The sequence below is a fragment of the Podarcis melisellensis genome (assembly GCF_964234715.1).
Source record: "Podarcis melisellensis genome assembly, chromosome: 15".
Classification (NCBI taxonomy): Eukaryota; Metazoa; Chordata; class Lepidosauria; order Squamata; family Lacertidae; genus Podarcis; species Podarcis melisellensis.
Genome location: NC_138532.1, coordinates 10235868 through 10256205, shown reverse-complemented (window position 1 = coordinate 10256205; position 20338 = coordinate 10235868). Strand labels below are relative to the sequence as shown.

At 42.9% G+C, this 20338-nt stretch overlaps 1 protein-coding gene across 13 annotated transcripts in view; it reads right to left on the bottom strand.

Moving 5' to 3' along the window:
- Positions 1 to 20338, bottom strand: part of CAMK2B (calcium/calmodulin dependent protein kinase II beta) — a 209361-nt gene that overhangs the window by 136820 nt on the left and 52203 nt on the right. For all 13 annotated transcript variants that reach the window (XM_081890914.1, XM_081890924.1, XM_081890923.1 and 10 more), the window contains exon 2: positions 19025 to 19119. In XM_081890914.1, the coding sequence (XP_081747040.1) occupies positions 19025 to 19119 (95 nt within the window). The remainder of the gene's footprint in view (positions 1 to 19024; positions 19120 to 20338) is intronic.

Sequence of the window (20338 nt, the reverse complement as noted above, 5' to 3'; positions counted from 1 at the left end):
GCAAAACGCAGCAAGAACACTCATTGAGAACATACAGAAAACATGGAGAATGTTAATAAAGACAGATACCAAACATAAAAGAGTAAAAATTTTAAAAAATGCCAGTGGCAATGGGATCCATATGGAAGCCAGATTCAGAATCCAGATCTTTCAACAGAAGCCTCAAATACCTAGCAAGTGTTGAACTCCCCCAATCTTTACCTGAAGCCTGACCCAGTTGATGATTAGCAGTGACTGCTATATTAATTATTTCAGTTCAAAGTCCTTGGTTCTAAAGTTGTGATCAACACCTTGTCTGCACTATCTTCTTCAATGTGCAGAGCCAGCTCCAGATTATTGGGGGCCTTTGGGCAAGATGCTCTCTATGGGCCCCTATCCTTGTGCTTTTGCCACTAGCACCAAATGGCATGCCCTCTCTCTCTGGGTCTAATCTGCACCACTGCCCCAAATAAGAAGGCAAGGCAAGTGATGCATTTCCACACCTTTTCACTCTTGCCACTATTTGTGTGTTTGCAGAGGGCAGGCAAACAGGCAGGGATCAGCAAAGAGGGAGACAAGCAGGATCTGGGGGTCAGCAGTGAGCTCCTGGCTAGTATGTCAGCCTCAGCAGATGCCTAGCAATGCCAGTCCTTGATGCCAACCCTGTCAGTGTATAGCAGGGACAGGGTACACACTTCTTTCCTACACAACTGCATGCTTTAAAAGTCATATTAGGGCAATGCCTTTATTAGGCCGGCACAAGTGTCACGCAATAGTGTGCAAGCTTTCAAGCTCTCCAGAACTCTTCATCAAGCTAAATTGTCAAAAAGCGACTTCCTCACACTTTGTTTGCTTTCTAGACTTTCCCATCTCTCGCTACCGATTCCTTTAAACTGAAGATGTCAGGTTTTGAACTGGGGATTTGAACCTATCACCAAGCTATGATCTTCTCTGTAGGGTAGCTTTAATGTAATTCTTTTTGTTTTGAAGTAAGTCACCTTGTAAAATAATTTGATGGGAAGGCAGGATATATTGTGAAGCTGCCAATATACTGAAGCCCTACCTTAGGGTTGTCATATTTCAAAAAGTCAAATGCATTTTTTGGATTGACTTGCCTAAGATCCAGGACAAAGCGCCGCCTTTCGGAAATTCCCCCCACCTACCTCCATAGCAGGAACAGCGCCTTCTGTAATGCCATGATTTATTTATTTTTTAAAAAAAGAATTTCTAGAGGTTACAAGACTGTGTCTTTAAAGAAATGGTTCAACTCTCGTCTCTTAATTTTCTTTTTAAAGTAGTTTAAAATCTCTAGTTACTCAGCATGTCAACGGGGAGTTAATGACAGCACACACTACTTATTAATTGGAACAGTTACGTATCTTTTCTATTTTAAAAAAATGTGTTAATACATTCATGCTTAAGGACACGCTGGTGAACTCTATGCAAGGAGATAAATCAGCCTGCATCCAGTGCAGTCTCCTAAGTTCACAAAAAGCTGCACCAATCTAAGGGTAACTTGAGATTTTGAACATACAGAACAAAAGAGTCTAGTGATACCTTCAAGACTAGCAGATTTACTGAGACATAGCCAATTGTGAATTAGACCCCACTTCTTCAAATGCCTGGCATGCTACCAGTCTAATGAGGATAATATCCATGCATTTTACAAAGTGGATTCTAGTCTATGAAAGTTTACACTGCAACAAATCTGTTAAGTCTTTAAGGTTCCACAGGACTCCATTTTTGTTTGCTGAAACCAACTAACATAGCTATTCCATGTAGGGATTTAGCACAAGATTTTGAACAAAGGAGAAACAACCCGCTGATATGGCCCTGCCCAGTTCACCCTCAGTTATCGTTGCAGGATCTCTACCTGCCCAAATTCAGACCACTACCACATGAGCAGAGTTCCATTTCCTATACTGTATTTGACACCTTGTTTGGAAGCTTTTATTCTCTTCTCCCAACCCTAACTTTTTTACAGAGACAATTGTATGCTACAGGGACTTGACAGCCTAAAGGGATCCAAACCCCCAACATTTGCGAACAGCTTTGTCAGAGTTGATTCTCAGGTTTGACAAATGTACTAAGCTGCCACCACCAAGCCACAGTAAGTGTCTTAGTAGTGGCTGACAACTGTAAACTAAGATACGCAAGAGTAAAACGACCTGGTAAAATGTGCTCTACCCATGGGCAGGTGCCAGGACCCCAATACCAGAACAGAGTCCATTGCTAATGCATGGTGTGGGGCCTCCTTTACCTTAAAACATTTTCTTTTCCAGGTGCTCCAGTGGGTAGCAATCGGTTTGGTGTTGGAGCTGCCTTTCTATATTTTCACAATGGCAGTCTTGGGGGCAATGATTATGGATTATGGAACAGCAGCAGGAGCAATCCTGATATGAAATGGGCTGAACACCTGGAAGCTCTCTTCTGAGAGGAAAACCAGATGATAGTAGCTGCCCATCCCCTGGCCTCAAATTTTTGTTCTCTGGCAGCTACACCATCCATGCCCTCTTTAAAGTAACAAACCATATGGGGCCTTCTAGGTCAGGGTTCTATCTTCCTTGTGGTCTTAAATGTCAAAGAAAAAAAAAACGTATTCAATGGTCAAGAAAACAAATGAAGTGAGCCTGGGGCTCAGTGCTTCTTTTGTTAATGCTACCCAGTGTTATGAACTTCTTTCAAGCTTTGAGTATTTCTCCATCCTTCCGTAGAAAAATCTTTATAAATTTATAATGCAACTTACTCCTGGATTTGCACAGCTTGCAGGTAAATCTGTCAGTCTGGAAATCAACAGATTTATAAATACATTTAAATGCCCCAAAATAAAAACTGAGATGTTAGTAACAGAAAAGCTGACACACCGAGTTAAGATTCTATGAGAAGGAGGACAGGGAGGGAAAATTTAAGAGACTCATTTAGAAATCTGTCAGAATTTGGGGACAGGAAGTTCCAAAAGAAAGTTTGAGAGTGAGGCTGAAGAGAGTGAAGTCTAAGAGAGAGTGAGATCTGGTCCTTACATAATGCTAAGCCAAACCACAGCTCAGCATGAATGCACAAGAGTACAGGTTCCCAGAAAAGGAAATAATGACTCCTATGCTCCTTCCTAAAGGATGCTAAAGGGTTTGTTTTGGTGTGTAGGGAATGGCAGCTGACTTCCATCCAGTGCTGAATATATTTTAATGTAACTTTATTCATAAGTCTATTTATACATTATAAATAAGAGGTTTCTGAGCATAAGAAAAGTTGAAGGCACAAAAAATACTGTATGTATTGTTACATGCCACCCCAATCTCCGTAAGTGGTGCAAGTTTCCAGAGGTTACCAGGTCTGTGTTCCCTTTTGGGACAATGAGGCACAAGAAGGACTGTGGCGTCTTTATGATATATGGTTTTATTTACAAATATATACAACCTACACCTAGAAGAGATGGAGGGATTGCAGATCATTCAAATGCTACGAGAGTCTGGCTCACCTCTTAAGGGCAGCAATGGATTCAAAGGACAACAAAAAGCCATCCTCTGTGTCTCTTTGTTCCAGCCTGTCATTCCCAGCTCACGTGGAGTTCTTCTGCCCCTCCTTCTCCTTCTTGTCTGTTTGGCCCCTGCTTGGCTGTAGGAGTTGCCCAAGGAAGCATACAAGATGCCATTCAACCATCTTAGGGACTCCTCTCTGTATTTATGTAGGGTCTACTCCTTAGCCTTTTCTTCTCCTGAAGATATGCCACAAGGCAGCAGAGGTTTAGGATCAGAGTCTTCCATCTCCTAGATGGGCTGCCTTCCCAGGTGGACAAGCCAAATCTGCCCCTACTTATTGCACTACTGTTTACTTTCCAGCCAACCTAGCATCCTGCCAACCTAGCAGTTTGAAAGCATGCCAGTACAAATAGATAAATAGGTACTGTTGCAGCGGGAAGGTAAACAACGTTTCCATGCACTCTGGTTTCCGTCACGGTGTTCTGTTGCACCAGAAGCGGTTTAGTCATGCTGGCCACATGACCCGGAAAGCTGTCTGTAGACAAATGCCAGCTCCCTCGGACTGAAAGCGAGATGAGCGCTGCAACCTCATAGTCGCCTTTGACTGAACTTAACCATCCAGGAGTCCTTTACCTTTTACCTTTATTTATAGGAGTATTTCCACAACACACAAAAAATCATTCAAAAAATATCAATGTGATGTACAACTCAAGCACTATAATATAATAAAAAAGTGAACAAATGGCCAAATTGAATTATCTAAAAATGTTTGGCAAAACAGAAATATTTTCAGCAAGTGGAGAAATAGAATTGTAGGTGCCTGCCTGATTTCAATGGGAATATTGTTCGAACATACTGCTGCCACTACAATGAAGGTCTTAGTTTGCATAGAAATTAAACAAAACTGAAATTCATGTGGAAGTTTATGTAGAATTCTTAGACTGTACGTTTCATAGCCATTTGACCCATTTGCTTTATCACGTTCCTCCTCCCCACCTCTCTGATGACAGAGTGGGATAAACATATATTGTATTTTTCGCCCTATAGGGTGCACCGGCCCATAGGGCGCACTTATGGGGGGGAATAAAGGGGGGAAATTATTTTCCCCCCCCCCCGAGCCCCAAAGAGCAAAGAAGCCATGACAGCAAGTGGGATAGATCCCGCTAGCTGTCCTGGCTTCATTTTTAGCCTCGGGGCTTGCAGGGCTGGGGGCGGGGGAAGCCCGAGCTTCCCCCATCCCCAGCCCCCAGAACAGGCTGTTGCCCGCAAGACGTGCGAGCCCGGCGTGCGAGTTCCCGCCGTGCTCGCAAGGCTTGCGGACATTTGCGTGAAGCACGGGGCGCGTTCCGTAGTGCGCTCCGTGCTTCGGGCTGCTGCCCACAAGCCTTGGGATCCCGGCGGGCACTCTCGCCAGGCTCCCAAGGCTTGCGGATAGCTTCCTGAAGCCTGCATTCGCCCCATAGGACGCACACACATTTCCCCTTCATTTTTGGAGGGGAAAAAGTGCATCCTATAGGGCAAAAAATACAGTATCTGATGAAGTGGGATCTATCCCATAGAAGCTTCTGACACAATAACAGCACAATCCTATGAATGTTTTCTTAAAAGTAAGTGCCACTGTGCTCAACAGAGTATGCTCCACTTAAGTGCACACAAGATTTCAGCCTAAATATGTTAATCTTTAAGGTGCCACAATAATGCTTCATACTGGTATAGTGCTTTCAAGTGTTTGCATCACATACATTGTCTAGTTGTAATCCTCACAACCACCAAGTCAGTCAGTCAGTCAGTTTTATTATTCACCTATGTTGCAGAAATGGGTGAGTGGCTTCCATAAATGTTCTGACTGGCGTATACCGGTAGCTAGCATACAATATGCATTTGCAGGATCGAAAATAAAAATGTAGCATTCCAATCCAGTCTTACATAAAGCATTATAAGGTTTTTCACTGGCTTTTGACCAACATCCACACAAGTGCACGGGAGGCAGGATGATTCCCTGTTTTACAATGAGGTATTTTAAAGCTCAAAAAGAAGTAAATGCATGTGGATAAGACCATAACATAGTGGGGCTCGAACACACATAGGAATAGAGTAGTCAAATGTGAAAAAGAACACAGCTCCTTCTGAAACTCCGTTTGATAACACAGTTACTAAAGGTGTAGGAGCCCTGTCGCCTTTTGAATCTGGCCACTGCAACTGCCCCACACGTTTCTTTAACAATATCACCTCATGCTTTACTTCTCACAAATTCGTCTGAAAAGGGTGTACTTACTTACTTACTGTATTTTTTGCTCTATAAGACTCACTTTTTCCCTCCTAAAAAGTAAGGGGAAGTGTGTGCTTCTTATGGAGCAAATGCAGGCTGCGCAGCTATCCCAGAAGCCAGAACAGCAAGAGGGATTGATGTTTTCACTGCGCAGCGATCCCTCTTGCTGTTCTGGCTTCTGGGATCCAGAATATATTTTTTTTCTTGTTTTCCTCCTCCAAAAACTAGGTGCATCTTATGGTCTGGTGTGTCTTATAGAGTGAAAAATACAGTAAGTGTCCAAGCAAGGAAACAAATGGATTAGGAGTATAGCATCTAGATCAAGGGAAGTAATAGTGCCACTGTATTCTGCTCTGGTCAGACCTCACCTGGAGTACTGTGTCCAGTTCTGGGCACCACAGTTCAAGAAGGACACTGACAAACTGGAACGTGTCCAGAGGAGGGCAACCAAAATGGTCAAAGGCCTGGAAACGATGCCTTATGAGGAATGGCTAAGGGAGCTGGGCATGTTTAGCCTGGAGAAGAGGAGGTTAATGGGTGATATGATAGCCATGTTCAAATATATAAAAGGATGTCAAATAGAGGAGGGAGAAAGGTTGTTTTCTGCTGCTCCAGAGAAGCGGACACAGAGCAATGGATCCAAACTACAAGAAAGAAGATTCCACCTAAACATTAGGAAGAACTTCCTGACAGTAAGAGCTGTTTGGCAGTGGAATTTGCTGCCAAGGACTGTGGTGGAGTCTCCTTCTTTGGAGGTCTTTAAGCAGAGGCTTGACAACCATATGTCAGGAGTGCTCTGATGGTGTTTCCTGCTTGGCAGGGGGTTGGACTCGATGGCCCTTGTGGTCTCTTCCAACTCTATGATTCTAGGTGGGAAATGATCCAGAGAACTAACACTGCAATCCTAGAATACTTACTTTGGCATAAGCGCCACTGAACTCAGTGGGGCATGCTTCTCAGTAAACATGCATAGGGTTGGGATGACAATCACAATCGCCCATGACATCCACAATCACTCTTTTAGCATCTCTGGCAAACACAGAATGGGTCTCACAGATAACCTTTCATTCACTGCACTAATTCAGCTTGTGTCAGATCTTATTCAACAGCATTATTTGTTTTATTTTTATCCTGCTTTTCAGCCAAGCAGCTCCCAATTAAAATTCAATACAAAATGCTGCTGTAAGACCGGGGTGGGTGGGGGTGGATTCTCAGCTGGAGCTGTATCCATGCATGGCAGAGGACGTGACAGGGGGCTACAAACATTAATCAGCTGCACATAAGACTTTCCTATAAATATACAATCGCCATTTTTTATTTAAAAGCATTATTATTTTTCCCAAAAAACAAACAATAGTAAGGTCCCTGACTTCCCACTCCCATGGGCAAGCACAGCGTCTGACTTTGGGTCCAGTATTATCTGATCAGTGAGCTGGAGGCAAAGCTATTACCCAAAGAGGTCATTACGACAAATGGAGGCAATGGGAACAACCAGCAGGAAGCAAGACTGAGGGGAAAGGAAAAAGCACAAAACACGGCTCTCTAAACAGACCTCGGGGAAGCTCTGTCAGCTCTCTCTCATCCCCCCGCTCTTTCTTCTTTTTATGCGCTCCTGTGCTTTTTGCAGCTGTGTTGCAGGCATATTTCAACAAAGCTTTCCTTGCTGTTGCACCTCCACACAGGACCAGCCCAAAATATTTTGCTGCTTGTTATAGTGCTGGTGTGGTGCTGTGGGTTAAACAACAGAGCCTAGGACTTGCCGATCAGAAGGTTGGCGTTCAAATCCCCATGACGGGGTGAGCTCCTGTTGCTCGCTCCCTGCTCCTGCCAACCTAGCAGTTCGAAAGCATGTCAAAGTGCAAGTAGATAAGGTACCGCTCCGGCGGGAAGGTAAACAGTGTTTCTGTGTGCTGCTCTGGTTTGCCAGAAGCGGCTTAGTCATGCTGGCCACATGACCCGGAATCTGTATGCCGGCTCCCTCGGCCAATAAAGCGAGATGAGTGCTGCAACCCCAGTCGGACACGACTGGACCTAATGGTCAGGGGTCCCTTTACCTTTACCTATAGTGCTGGTGTACCTTGCATTCCTTCAGCATAAAGAAGCTCCCATTGAATTCTAATGCCCTTCAGTCAGTGGGTTGCATGTATAAGACTGCACCCTAGAAAGTCAAAAAACAATCCATTAATCAAATTTAAGAATTAATCCAGGCGCTGTTGGAAGAAACTGATTTTCTGGATCCATTTCAATCGGTGTTTAGGCCCAGTTTTGGCACAGAAACTGCTTTGGTCGCCCTGTATGATGACATCTGTTGATAAGAGAGATGAGGGAAACATGTCCCTGTTAATTCTTCTCTAGCAGGTTTGTAGCTTGGGGCTCCTCCTGGATCCTTTGCTGTCGCTCTAGGTTCAGGTGGCCTCAGTGGCCCAGAATGCCTTCCATCAGCTTCAGCTGGTGGCCCAGCTACACCCCTATCTGGACAGCAATAGCCTGCTGTTGTCTATGCTCCGGTAACCTCAACATTAGATTACTGCAATGTGTTATACGTAGGGCTGCCTCTGAAGACGGTTCAGAAACTTCAGCTAGTGCAGAATTCAGATGGTTTGAGCATATTACACTGATCCTGGTCTGACTGCACTGACTACCAATTAGTTTCCGGGCTCAATTCAAAGTGCTGGTTTGGACCTATAAAGCTTTCAACGGCTCAGGACCACAATACCTCAAGGACTGCCTCTTTCCATATGAACCTATCTGGACCCTGAAATCATCTTCTGAGGCCCTTCACTGTGTGCCTCCTCCTTGAGAGGTCCGGAAGGTGGCAACATGGGAACGGGCCTTCTCTGAAATGTCCTCTGTGGAATGCTCTCCCTAGGGAAGTTTTTTTTGGGGGGTGGAGGCTATTGAGTTGTTTTTATTTTCATTATATTTTTTGTGGCTTTATATTTTGATTTTGCTCTGTGAACTGCCCTGAGACCTCAATTAATTATTAAATGTTGATGACATTAAAATAATATGAAGGGGTTCTCGTGACAAGAGAAATTTGAGTTTATAAAATTGGGAGGTAAAATATTTAAGGGTAAAGTAGCAGGGTTTGAATTTGCTGAACTAATTGTCAAACTGGGATACAAAAAAGGGAGGCGTGAGGAAGTCAGGAAAGTAAGTGAATCAAATATAAGAATTTAAAAAGAGGGATTTTTCTTTTTTCTTTTTGTGTGTTCTCGATGTTGTTGTTTTTTGTTGTTGTATGTGCATCTTTTTTTCTTTTCTTTTGTATGTTATCTTTAAAAAAAACCTAATAAAATATTATTTAAAAAAATAATTATTATTAAATTCAATTAATACATAATAATAAATAAAATAAATTTTGGACTTTTCTGTAACTGGTGCTTTTATTGTTAGTATCAGATACTTCAGTCATGAGGGAGCGGGACTGAGCTAAGTACAAATTTAAAAATTTCAACTTAGGATACTTTCAGTGCCAAAAGTGGCTCTCTCCAAACAAATTTACACAGCTTCCCCTTGCAGTAAGTGTGGCCACTCACAGAAGAAATAGCAAACTTACAGGCAAGGCAGTGTGTTATTGTTCAGCGGCAGTGCCCATTGGAAAAAATTATCTATGCAGTAAATGTAAACTGCAGGTTTTGATAGTTTTATACACAGTCAAATATGAAAGAGGTTCTCACATAGCAATCCTATACATGCTTACTCAGAAGTCCCACTGTGTACAATGGAGCTTACTCTCAGGTAAATGTGCATATAATTGCATCATCACAAGACTACGTAAAAACACAATTCTCACTATGAAAGGCCTCCTGTTGCTCAGTCCCTGCTCCTGCCAACCTAGCAGTTCGAAAGCACGTCAAAGTGCAAGTAGATAAATAGGTATGGCTCTGGTGGGAAGGTAAATGGCATTTCCATGCGCTGCTCTGGTTCGCCAGAAGCAGCTTTGTCATGCTGGCCACATGACCCGGAAGCAGTACACCGGCTCCCTCGGCCAATAAAGCGAGATGAGCACCGCAACCCCAGAGTCGACCACGACTGGACCTAATGGTCAGGGGTCCCTTTACCTTTACCTAGTGCTAGCCCAGCTTAGTAAGAATAGTGCATTCTCTAGTGACTTATGCAAAAAGCTGTCATGAAGGCATTACTGGAATTTCAAAGGCGGAATTGACATGGGTAGGGGATATTTGAAAGGTAGCACTTTGTCCTGGATCAACTATGGTTTTTTAAAATGTTTTTGTAAAAAAGAAAAAGAAAAGCTCAACAACTTCTGGGGTTGTCTAAAAAAAAAGCTCAACAAATTCCGGGTTTTCCTTTAAAAAGCTCAAAAATTTTGAGAGTATCCTGGTTTTGACGTTTTGAAATACGGCAACCCTACTTGTGCATTTCGCATGCCTGCTTATAAGCTAGTATCTTGCTGGCTGAGGAACTGGGTGGCTTCTCCTCCTAAGTGGTTAGTTTGGAAATTCAGGCTACCAGCCTCTTAACAAACTAGTAAACAAAACAAAACAAAACAAAAGTAGGAGCAAGGAATTTCATGGGCTTATTTACAAGGCTGAGCTATAGTATCAAAGAAGTACCTAAACTCAAGGCATATCAGAACCTTTTGTGACTGCCAGACCCACTCTAGCTTGCAAAACCAGAGAGGGCTTGAGTCAAAAATACAGTAAGACCTAGTTGAGGACTGCTCCAGATTCCAGTACACTAGAATTGCTAGGAAAACATGGGCTGGATTTCTAAGCACTGCAAGTAAACACTGTCAAGAATAGAGAAATTTTCTAGTATGGGTGGGGTCAATGTTCCAGCTTCAAATCTTGTGGGCAGCTCATTTCTCAATAAGCTCATATACTTCAACAAAAGCATAATGCCCCACTAAACAGGATGAACGAGAGAGAGAGAGAGAGAGAGAGAGAGAGAGCGCATCAACAACAATCCCACAATTTTGTTGTGTTTCTTGTATCCTCACTTGGGAAAAACAACAGGACTGTCTGATGGCATCTGTTTCCCCAAGTATTTGTGAGCAGCCTTAGCTGGATAAGTGATCTTTACATGCTTATTGACAGTGCCTCATATCACTTTTTTCCACTGTATTGAACAGGATCAATTCCTGCTAATTGGTCTGTAACTACCAGGATCATTTGCTGTTCTGAAAGCTTTTGCCACTCTGCTTCCTAATTATACCAGATTTTGCTCTTAAGAGCTACCAATGAGTTTTTACAAAAAAACCCCAAAGTGTTAATGAAGTTTCAAAATGTATAAATTAAAAAGATAAGGGGAAAAAACAAATAAACCCCAAACTGGGAACGATCCAGGAGAAATTTAAAAGGATTCCCTGCCCACCCTGTGGTGCTAGAAATAATTCTTATTGTGTCAGACAATGAACATTCAAGCCGGTGCGACAGAAGGCCAAGAGGTGATTTGGACTGTAGCATTTTTTTTTAAGGGTTACAATTATTTGACTCAAAGACAACTGAAAGGCCAGCAAGTGGAAATCAGAGCTAGGCAAATGTACTGTAATGTCAATGAGAGGAACACATCTTAAGATGGCAATCTACTGTCGGAATAAGCAGTCAAAAAAAGCAGCAGTCTTTCATTTGGGAAACTTTCTCACTGTCAATTCCAAAATTAGCAGGATGTTAATTGGTGTGTTGGGACCAATTAAAATGTCACAAGGTCATGAACACCCTTTGGAGCTCCCCAGAATTATCCTTCGGGTTAAATTCTGAACAAAACAACAAGGTTGGGAGGGTTCAGGTTAGAAAAAGGTGGGCATGATGGGAATTCTCCAGAAGATGCTATTTGTTAGATTATTAAAGTATTTTAGATTGAACATGCAGGTACCACGGTTCCCGTAGTTTTCCCTTGCAGAGAACTAAAAGCAACTTCAAGGAGGAGAGAATTAAGATGGGGAAGAGGCCTCAGAGGACGGAAGAAAGGATTAATACCCCTGCTCTCTGCAAATGCCATGTTCTCCAAAACAGCCTCATGAGGATACTAATTACTTTTAAAAGTAGGGTCTAATAATAATAATAATAATAATAATAATAATAATAATAATAATTTATTTGTACCCCGCTCATCTGGCTGGGTTTCCCCAGCCACTCTAGGCGGCTTCCATAGAAACCAAAAATACACTAAAATATCATACATTAAAAACTTCCCTGAACAGGGCTGCCTTAAGATGTCTTCTGAATGTCAGGTAATTATTTATCGCTTTGACATCTGATGGGAGGGCGTTCCACAGGGCGGGCGCCACTACCGAGAAGGCCCTCTGCCTGGTTCCTTGTAGCTTTGCTTCTCACAATGAGGGAACCGCCAGAAGGCCCTCGGCGCTGGACCTCAGCATCCGGGCAGAACGATGGAGGTGGAGACGCTCCTTCAGGTATACTGGGCCGAGGCCGTTTCTTAGGAAAGCCTCATATAGTGTCTGTTGAGGCCACGGCAGACAAAAATTTAGCTGCTGACCATATGACTAAGGTGAGCTTTAGCTGTCAGAGGGGACTGTATGGCAAATAAGAAACAAAAGGAGGTCCACAGAATGGCAGGGCAATACACCTTTGCTAATGCTCAAACCTTTTTCCTCTTTGGTTGTTTGAAGGGCTAAATTAGTGCATGCATGTTTCAGTGCTGTGGAAAGACACTGGGACCACTTAGCCTCCAGTATTGAAAGTCCCACAACTGAACAAATTGCAAAATGCTACATTATGTTTAGTGCTACGTGGGTGACCTGCAGCAAGCCAAGCCAAGCATTAGCTCACACATCCACCCCATTTCACCTCCAACATGGGCAAGAGAAACAGACTCCTTTGAAAATCAGAACATTAGTTTGTGAAACCTGGCTTCTCGAAACAAACTGTGGCTAATTGAACAAGCCCGCTTCCTAGCCCACAGTTTAAAGGTGGCTTGTTTTGAAATTAAGTTTGCTGCAACCCAGGATTCTAGGTTCATACAATGTGTCAAGCCGCTATTTTCTGAAAGTGGAATTAATCCCCTGGCTATGTGGGATCAGAAGGGGGGCACATAAACCCAGTGCTTTGTTCAGACATGTTTAGGTTGTCCACATAGCAATGAACCAGACATGGAGAGGGAAGGGTTATAAACCTCATCACTGGTGATACTGTGGGTAAAAAAAAAGGTAAAGGACCCCTGGATGGTTATGTCCAGTCAAAGGCGACTATGGGGTTGCGACACTCATTTCACTTTCAGGCTGAGGGAGCCGGTGTTTGTCCACAAACAGCTTTCCAGGTAATGTGGCCAGCATGACTAAACCGCTTCTGGCACAACAGAACACCGTGACGGAAACCAGAGCGCACAGAAGTGGTACTTACCTTGCCAACACAGGGGTAGCTTTTTATCTACTTGCACTGGCGTGCTTTCGAACTGCTAGGTTGGCCGGAGCTGGGACAGAGCAACAGGAGCTCACCCCGTCGCGGGGATTCGAACTGCCAACCTTCTGACTGACAAGCCCAAGGGCTCAGTGGTTTAGACCACAGTGCCACCCGCGTATCATGGGTACCATCCAGGAGAAACTTGTGATATTCACATAACTACATCCTACACCTCATTTAATTTGCCCTTGCCCACAAACAAAGTTTTGCTTTAAGGGTCACAGACTGATAAAGGATCCCCACCCCTGGGTCTAGAGGAGGGGTTGTCAACCTGGTCCCAACCACCCACTAGTGGGTGTTTCAAGATTCCAGGTGGGCAGTAGGGGGTTCTATGGCTCAAGCTGAATCCTCCTTTCATTGAGCATTGGTGGGGGGTAAGGAAATTTTACCACCAAGAAAAATGCATTAGTGAGTGGTAAGTATAAAAAAAGTTGACAACCCCTGGTCTAGAGTCTATACTGACAAGGTGGCAAGAGCTCTCCAGGGTTTCAGAAAGGGTAGGAGTCCTTCACAGTCCACTGTGGAGATGCCAGGGATTGAACCTTGGATCTTTTGCATGCAAAACATCTGCTCTGCCACCGACCTAAAGTCCCTTCCCAAAGCCCTTCATCAATGGAAGCAAAGAAATGATTGTCTAGTAAGGCACTACCAGTGCACACAAAGAATGCAGCAATTTGTGCAAAGTTCCTTCTAAATCAATCTAATCATGAAATAGACCTGATGAACTAAACTAAAGAGCACTCCTCCTAGGTATTTTAGCCACAGGTGTTACTTGAACTTCTTAGTTACATTAACAGTAGTCAATGCTGAATAAGAAATGTCATTCAGAAGTGCGAAACTCTATTCTCTCATTAGTCTCCCTTCCTTCTTTTTCTTCTGCATTAAGTATATTTCAAACATCTCCAGGACATCCACTCACACCAGTATAATTATCACTTTCTTAACAACTATTCACTGCTTGTATTGAAGAGTATTGTGGGGGGAAATCGTGGGCTATTTTAAAAAATCTATTCAAATAATAAAAAAAACAACTATCTAACAAATCTACTAAGTAGAGGGTTTCCCAATTATAATATTCACTCTGAATCTGTGTTCAATGAGCTAATCTAATTTAAAAATTAAAGGGATGAAATTTTCCATGCTTCAGCTTTTCTCTTCCTAAAGTTGCTATGCAGAAATTCTCAGTTTTTTCCATTTCATTTCATTTGCTTGTTTTCATCCTGCCTTTGTGTCACGAAGCATTAAAAGCAGCAAGACAATTAAAACAAACAGTATCATCATGAAAATGGAACAGTTTGAAAAAGCTAATAAAGTCAAATCTAAAACAGTAGCTTAAAAGAAACACACAGCAAAAGTCTCACTGAAACAGAAACATCTACAATAAAAATCTAAATCCTAAAAGACATACAGGACCAGGCAGATCTCATAAGAGATTGTATTCTTTTATTAATTTCTTTTTTTTAGTTTGTGGTTTAATTATATTTTTGAGTTGCATATTGTATCGTGGGTCTGTTTTGTAAGCTACTGTGGGGTGTTTAGCCTGAAAAGTGGGCTATAAATATATGAAATAAGACAATTCCCATAAATAACCTTGGCACCAAAACTGACAGATTTTCAGCTCTCCCCAGGAACCCAAACTACCTGTGCGTTTCCCTTCTCGCTTTTCATGTTCCTCATTCCTACCACTAGAATTCCTGTTTGAAGTCTACCAATACGGTACACTCCAAGACATTAAGAATCTTGACCTGTTAGACTGGTCCTGTATTCCAAAATCACTTTCAAGGATTGGATGCAACTGTTTGACTGGGCTCAGGACACATGGTGTTCCAGTTAATTTACTGTGCCTGAATACAAGACATCTGCCTTCTTTCCAGCTGGGAAAGAAACAAGAGACAGAGAGAAGGGGATAAGAGTTCGCCTTCTGAAGTGCTCTCCTGATCCTAAGCAGGCCTGCATAGATCTGACTAAGGATTTCAATGTCAAATACCTTCATCTCACTTTAGCCAATAGCATTACTGTGATTTGACTCTAGCACCTTATTTGTCAGCCTCTCTACTCCAATCATAATACCCTTCCTTATATACTACTTACAGGTACTACATGCCTCATTGACTTAACCCCTGCTAGCCTCTGTGGCCTTCCTGAGATCATTGAGTTTAGCCCAGTTAATAACCTTCAGCTTCTTTAAACACTTCAGACTTGTTGTTTTCTAATCAGCTCCTCTCTAAACTAAGTCATCTCAGTCACAATCTCTCCCCTGCATCTAAACTTTACTAATCCAGTTCCATTGTCAGGACTAATCCACTTTCCCTTGTTGGAGCAGAATGGAAAAGTGAGCCTTTGGAGGGGGAGTAAAGTCAAACCTTTCAAGAGTTACATCTCCTGCTATGGCTGTAGAGACCAATATGAGATAGACATCTTTTACTGCAGGTGGGGCAGATGGAGGTGTTTGGTTTTGCTGCTGCAGGTGCACCATGGTGTTTCTTCTCTCTGTGCTCCTCCCAGCGGTCCTTCCTCCTCTGATCACTGCTGTGGATACACACCCTGACTGCCTGTCTCCAGGCACTGTGATCGTCTGCAAGGGATTCACTTACAGCAGGGTTAACGTGGCCAGCCTTTATGTCACGTTTGCAGACATCTTTGTAACACAGAGCTGAACTGCCAACAGGCCTAATGCTTGAAGCCAGCGCTCTGCGGAGCATGTCCATGGGAATCCTCCATCTTCCAAGCTGTGGACATGAGCAAGCCAGCATAAATGTCGCTGAGATGGAAATATGAAAACATACTGGGATTGTGGGCTTGGGAGAGAACATCTGTGTTTGAGACTCTGTCCTGCCATGTGATACCCAAAATCTTCCTGAAGGCAGTGTGCAAGTTGCCCACGACTCACTTTCATAAATCAGTGTGCTCAACATGCAAGCCTGGTAGACCTTCATCTTGGTATTGGTCATTAGCATCAAATTCTCCCATACCCTTTTGGAAAGGCGAGCCATTGCCATAGCTGCCTTGCCACTATGTTTGTCCTGCTCAGCGTCAATGGAAATGTCGTTGGTTATGGGGGGAACCCCAGGTAGACACCATCTTCAGTGAAGCTGAAGACATAGAAAAGCAATAGGGAGAAGACTATGCCAAAGAGAGTTGATGCGAAAACACCACCCTGTTTCACACCGCTCTTTATAGGGAAGGCATCTGAGGATGAATCGTCATACTGGACGGTGCCATGCATGTTCTCATGAAAGGACACAATCATCTTGCGGAACTTAGGTGGGAATCCTATCTTGTTGAGCAGTGTGAAAAGTCCTTTTCAACTGATGAGGTCAGTCCTTCATCAAGTCAATGAAGTAGATGTACAATGGATGACTGCTAAATTAGTGAACCAACCTCAACTTTACCTCCTATTTATCTTGAAGCCAATGTCCTCAAAGAATGAAGCCAATCTTCCTGAGGCCACACAGGAAGTAATTATGAGAGGCACAAGCAGACACTGCCTCTCCCAACCCTGTTGTGCCTGCATAAAATGACTCTGTCTTGACTGAGCTCAGAAATAGAACATCAGCCCTGCAAAGCCAGGGCCATATGGGCACCCTGGTTGTCTGTTTGCCTTTAAGGCTATCAACCAGCTAGAGCCTCACCAGGTTCAGTACTGTCATTGATAAGCCTTCAAAAACGAAAACCAAAGGACTTCAAATTAATACTCTACAGATGCCCAGAAGCACACTGCCGTTACCTATCTTCCTATCAGAACAGAAAGGTACTCTGCACACATGGAGAGAAAGGTGCACTTATGTATGTATGTATGTCATAGAAAATCATAAACAATTTTCATAGGCATAAGGCAATATAATTTTGGGAATTGAAAGACAAACTTTAACCGACCCATCTCTGAGCCAACTCAGTTTTTCCATTCCACTTCCCTAAAAAGGGAATTGCTCAATGAGAGCCATCTAAATTAACCACCACAGCAGGCCAACTTTTGTTATCTAGAAACAAATCCAATTTGCCTAATTCAGCTTAGTACCAAAATCTTCCACAGTTGTTCATGGGTAGTGTAGTAATGCTCGTCCCCAACCTCTTGCCCCTCCCTTCTCCGGTCTCTGCTCTCCGGCCAGACCAGGACGCCCAGGACAGGGTTGGCGGACGAAATTACTTTTTTTAGCAAAACAAGACAAACAAAACCCGGTAGGGCTGCCACCACTCCCTATGTTCCAGGGGGCCCAAAATCACAACCCAGGGAGAAGGCTGTGACCCGTTAGCTTGGCCGTCCCCCTACTCCACAAGCTGCATCCACAGTCTTGCAGGCAGAAATTCTACGGTAGAGCGTAACCCAGCGTAAGGCAAGGACTTAGCTATTCCCTTTGGAAAGGCACACAACTAAAACAGTTTCATCTTTAAAATGTTTATTTTAAAATAACATAAGAAACATGCTAAAATAGCAGGCACATCTTTTGGAACGTTACAGATAAGAAAACAAGAAAGCTACATAGACTAGCTAGGATCACATACTTACAACTCTAACACAAAGATAGGATAGCTGAAGTTCTTTAGGACTCTGCAAGTAGATGACGATTGAAGATTTCCATCTCAAAAGATGAATAGCGGCCTATTAAGCTGGAACAATAGAGCGGGGCATCTTTGCGATTTGCAAGGCAAAGGCAGAGAGAGCCAAGAGCAAGACAATTGCTTGATCTTTTATCCACAATTCGCAACCTGCGTCGTAACTTTCAAGCCAATCATAAGACTCAAATTATTTTTGAATGCGCCAATGATCGGCTTGCTGGTCAATCAATTTACCTCTTGACAGCTGGGCCAATTTAGAATTCAAACTTTAAATCAAAGGGCTTCCTCCCTTCCAAGGAAATTAGCCAGAGACACATTCCCAGGCAATTCAAGGGCAGATAACAACACTGGGGGGGAAGATGTTTACACCCTCGAACTCAGGTGCTAGTTCTTTCATTAATCAAGACATCCTGGGTTCTAATAAAACTTTCAACTGAGGAGCCAGTTAGTCTGAGATTTTTAAAGACACACAACTCCTTTCCCAGGGTCCTTGTGGCTGATGAATCTCCCACAAGGCCTCACTCTTTTTGCTTGGCCAAAGAAAAATTTTCTAAATATTACTAACTTTACTACAGGTAGGTAAACTTATTAGTCACACTGGCTTGTCAGAAAACTAACCATCATTCTCATTCATCTTAAATAATCAAATTAATAGCAAGGCTATGCTTAGGTCCTCATGTCCAGCCCTCTTTTGAAACAGTATGCATAGCGACTCACTGTTCAGTGGGAGCTGCTTCACTGGGGCTAACAGACTTCCTAAAAATCAGTTCGTCATGGTTTAATGAGTCCCATCTTCACCTACTGCCCAGCTCTACAATCACAAGGTCTGGGTTAATCACTTACAGTACCACTGCTTCAGCAAACTCAATTTCCTTCACGTTGTCTTCATTAATCTCACAGATATACCCTTCCACAACCTGTTAGTTCCAGTCTATAAGGTATAAATACCCCATCCGTTGAGCTAATCATAAATTTTGAAATTCCAAGGGCAAAAGCATTATTAGTGAAAGGGCAAAAGCTCTGTTATTCTTGCTGCCTACAAAAAGGGGAAATTCCAAGCTTAGATTGGGAATACGTTGAAGGAGAGGGGTCTTATTGTTTATAGAGTTCTTCTACACCCCCCTTTCGATTGGCAGTGATTACTGCACTCAATATCTATAGCAGCTTCGTGTCTTTCGCAATTATCTCCTATCTGTCTCGTAGTCTCTCATAATTCGACACTGTACTCCTATTTGAGCACTGCAGCACCCCGTGTCTCTCCTGATTGAAGCAACGAGTGAGTGGCCTGCTACCAGAGAATTGTCCTGTAATATGAGTTTCGAAAGCCTCATCTATTGCACAAAACAAAAGAAGCCTACCTCTGGCTGAGAGCTTCTTGGTGTTGATAATCTTTGCCGCATATTCGTGTCCAGTGCAGAGTTTGACACAGCGCCGCACAACTGAGAAAGCCCCCCTAAAAATGTGCATCAGAAAAAAAGGAGAAAACAGAGATTAATTCCTGCAGCTTGGAAGAATCCGATTCACAGCAGTATCTCGTTTTTTTAAAGATAGTTTTGCAACATTTTTAAACATTTCAACATACAGAGATTTCCCTTTTAGCCCATCCCATCATGGCATTCTTATTCCAGATGAGAGCAAAGGAGAGAAAAAAGAAAATGAATTGCCCCTTGTTCAATTCGTTCAATGAGAATGTCCTAAAATTAAAGAGTTGGAAAGCATCTCAAAATTTATCCAGTCCAACTCCCTGCTAATGAAGACCAACTACCACAGCATTTGTGAAAAGAGGCCACCCAGTCTCTTAAAAACCTGTGATGAATGAGAATTTTAAAAGGTCTAAAAGGGCTCCAAAGATTTCAGGAAGAAGACCTATTTTCCTGTTGAATGTTATTTGCCGCTTGATCCAGGGATAGCTGGACTGCTCAATTGGTTAAGAGTGTGGTTCTGACAACACCAAGGCTGCAGGTTCGGTTCCTGACAGCTTCATATTCCTGCATTGTAGGGGGTTGGACTAAATGATCCTCAGGGTCCCTTCTCAGCTGAAAGGAAAACCACCTTGGGGGGAAGTGGCAGAGGAGAATGCAGTGAGTTACACGAATCACCCCTCCTTTCTCACACACGAAAACGGCTTTGCGGTTTTCTACAATCAAGCGGTATATTACAATAAATAAATAAATAAATAAATCTCTGACGTGCAGTACTATGTGTTAGTTTAAGTGACCTCTGCTGTTGGGATTAGAAATATACCGTATTTTTCACTCTATAAGACGCACCAGACCACAAAACGCACCTAGTTTTTGGAGGAGGAAAACAAGAAAAAAAATATTCTGAATCTCAGAAGCCAGAACAGCAAGAGGGATCGCTGCACAGTGAAAGCAGCAATCCCTCTTGCTGTTCTGGCTTCTGGGATAGCTGTGCAGCCTGCATTCACTCCATAAGATGCACACACATTTCCCCTTACTTTTTAGGAGGGAAAAAGTGAGTCTTATAGAGCAAAAAATACGGTATTCATTAATCATATTTTATCTCATCCTTCCTCCAGAGCAGCACAAAAAGAGTGACAGAAGCAGCTTCAGGACTCAATAATAATAATAATAATAATAATAATAATAATAATTATTTATTATTTATACCCCACCCATTTGGCTGAGTTTCCCCAGCCACTCTGGGCGGCT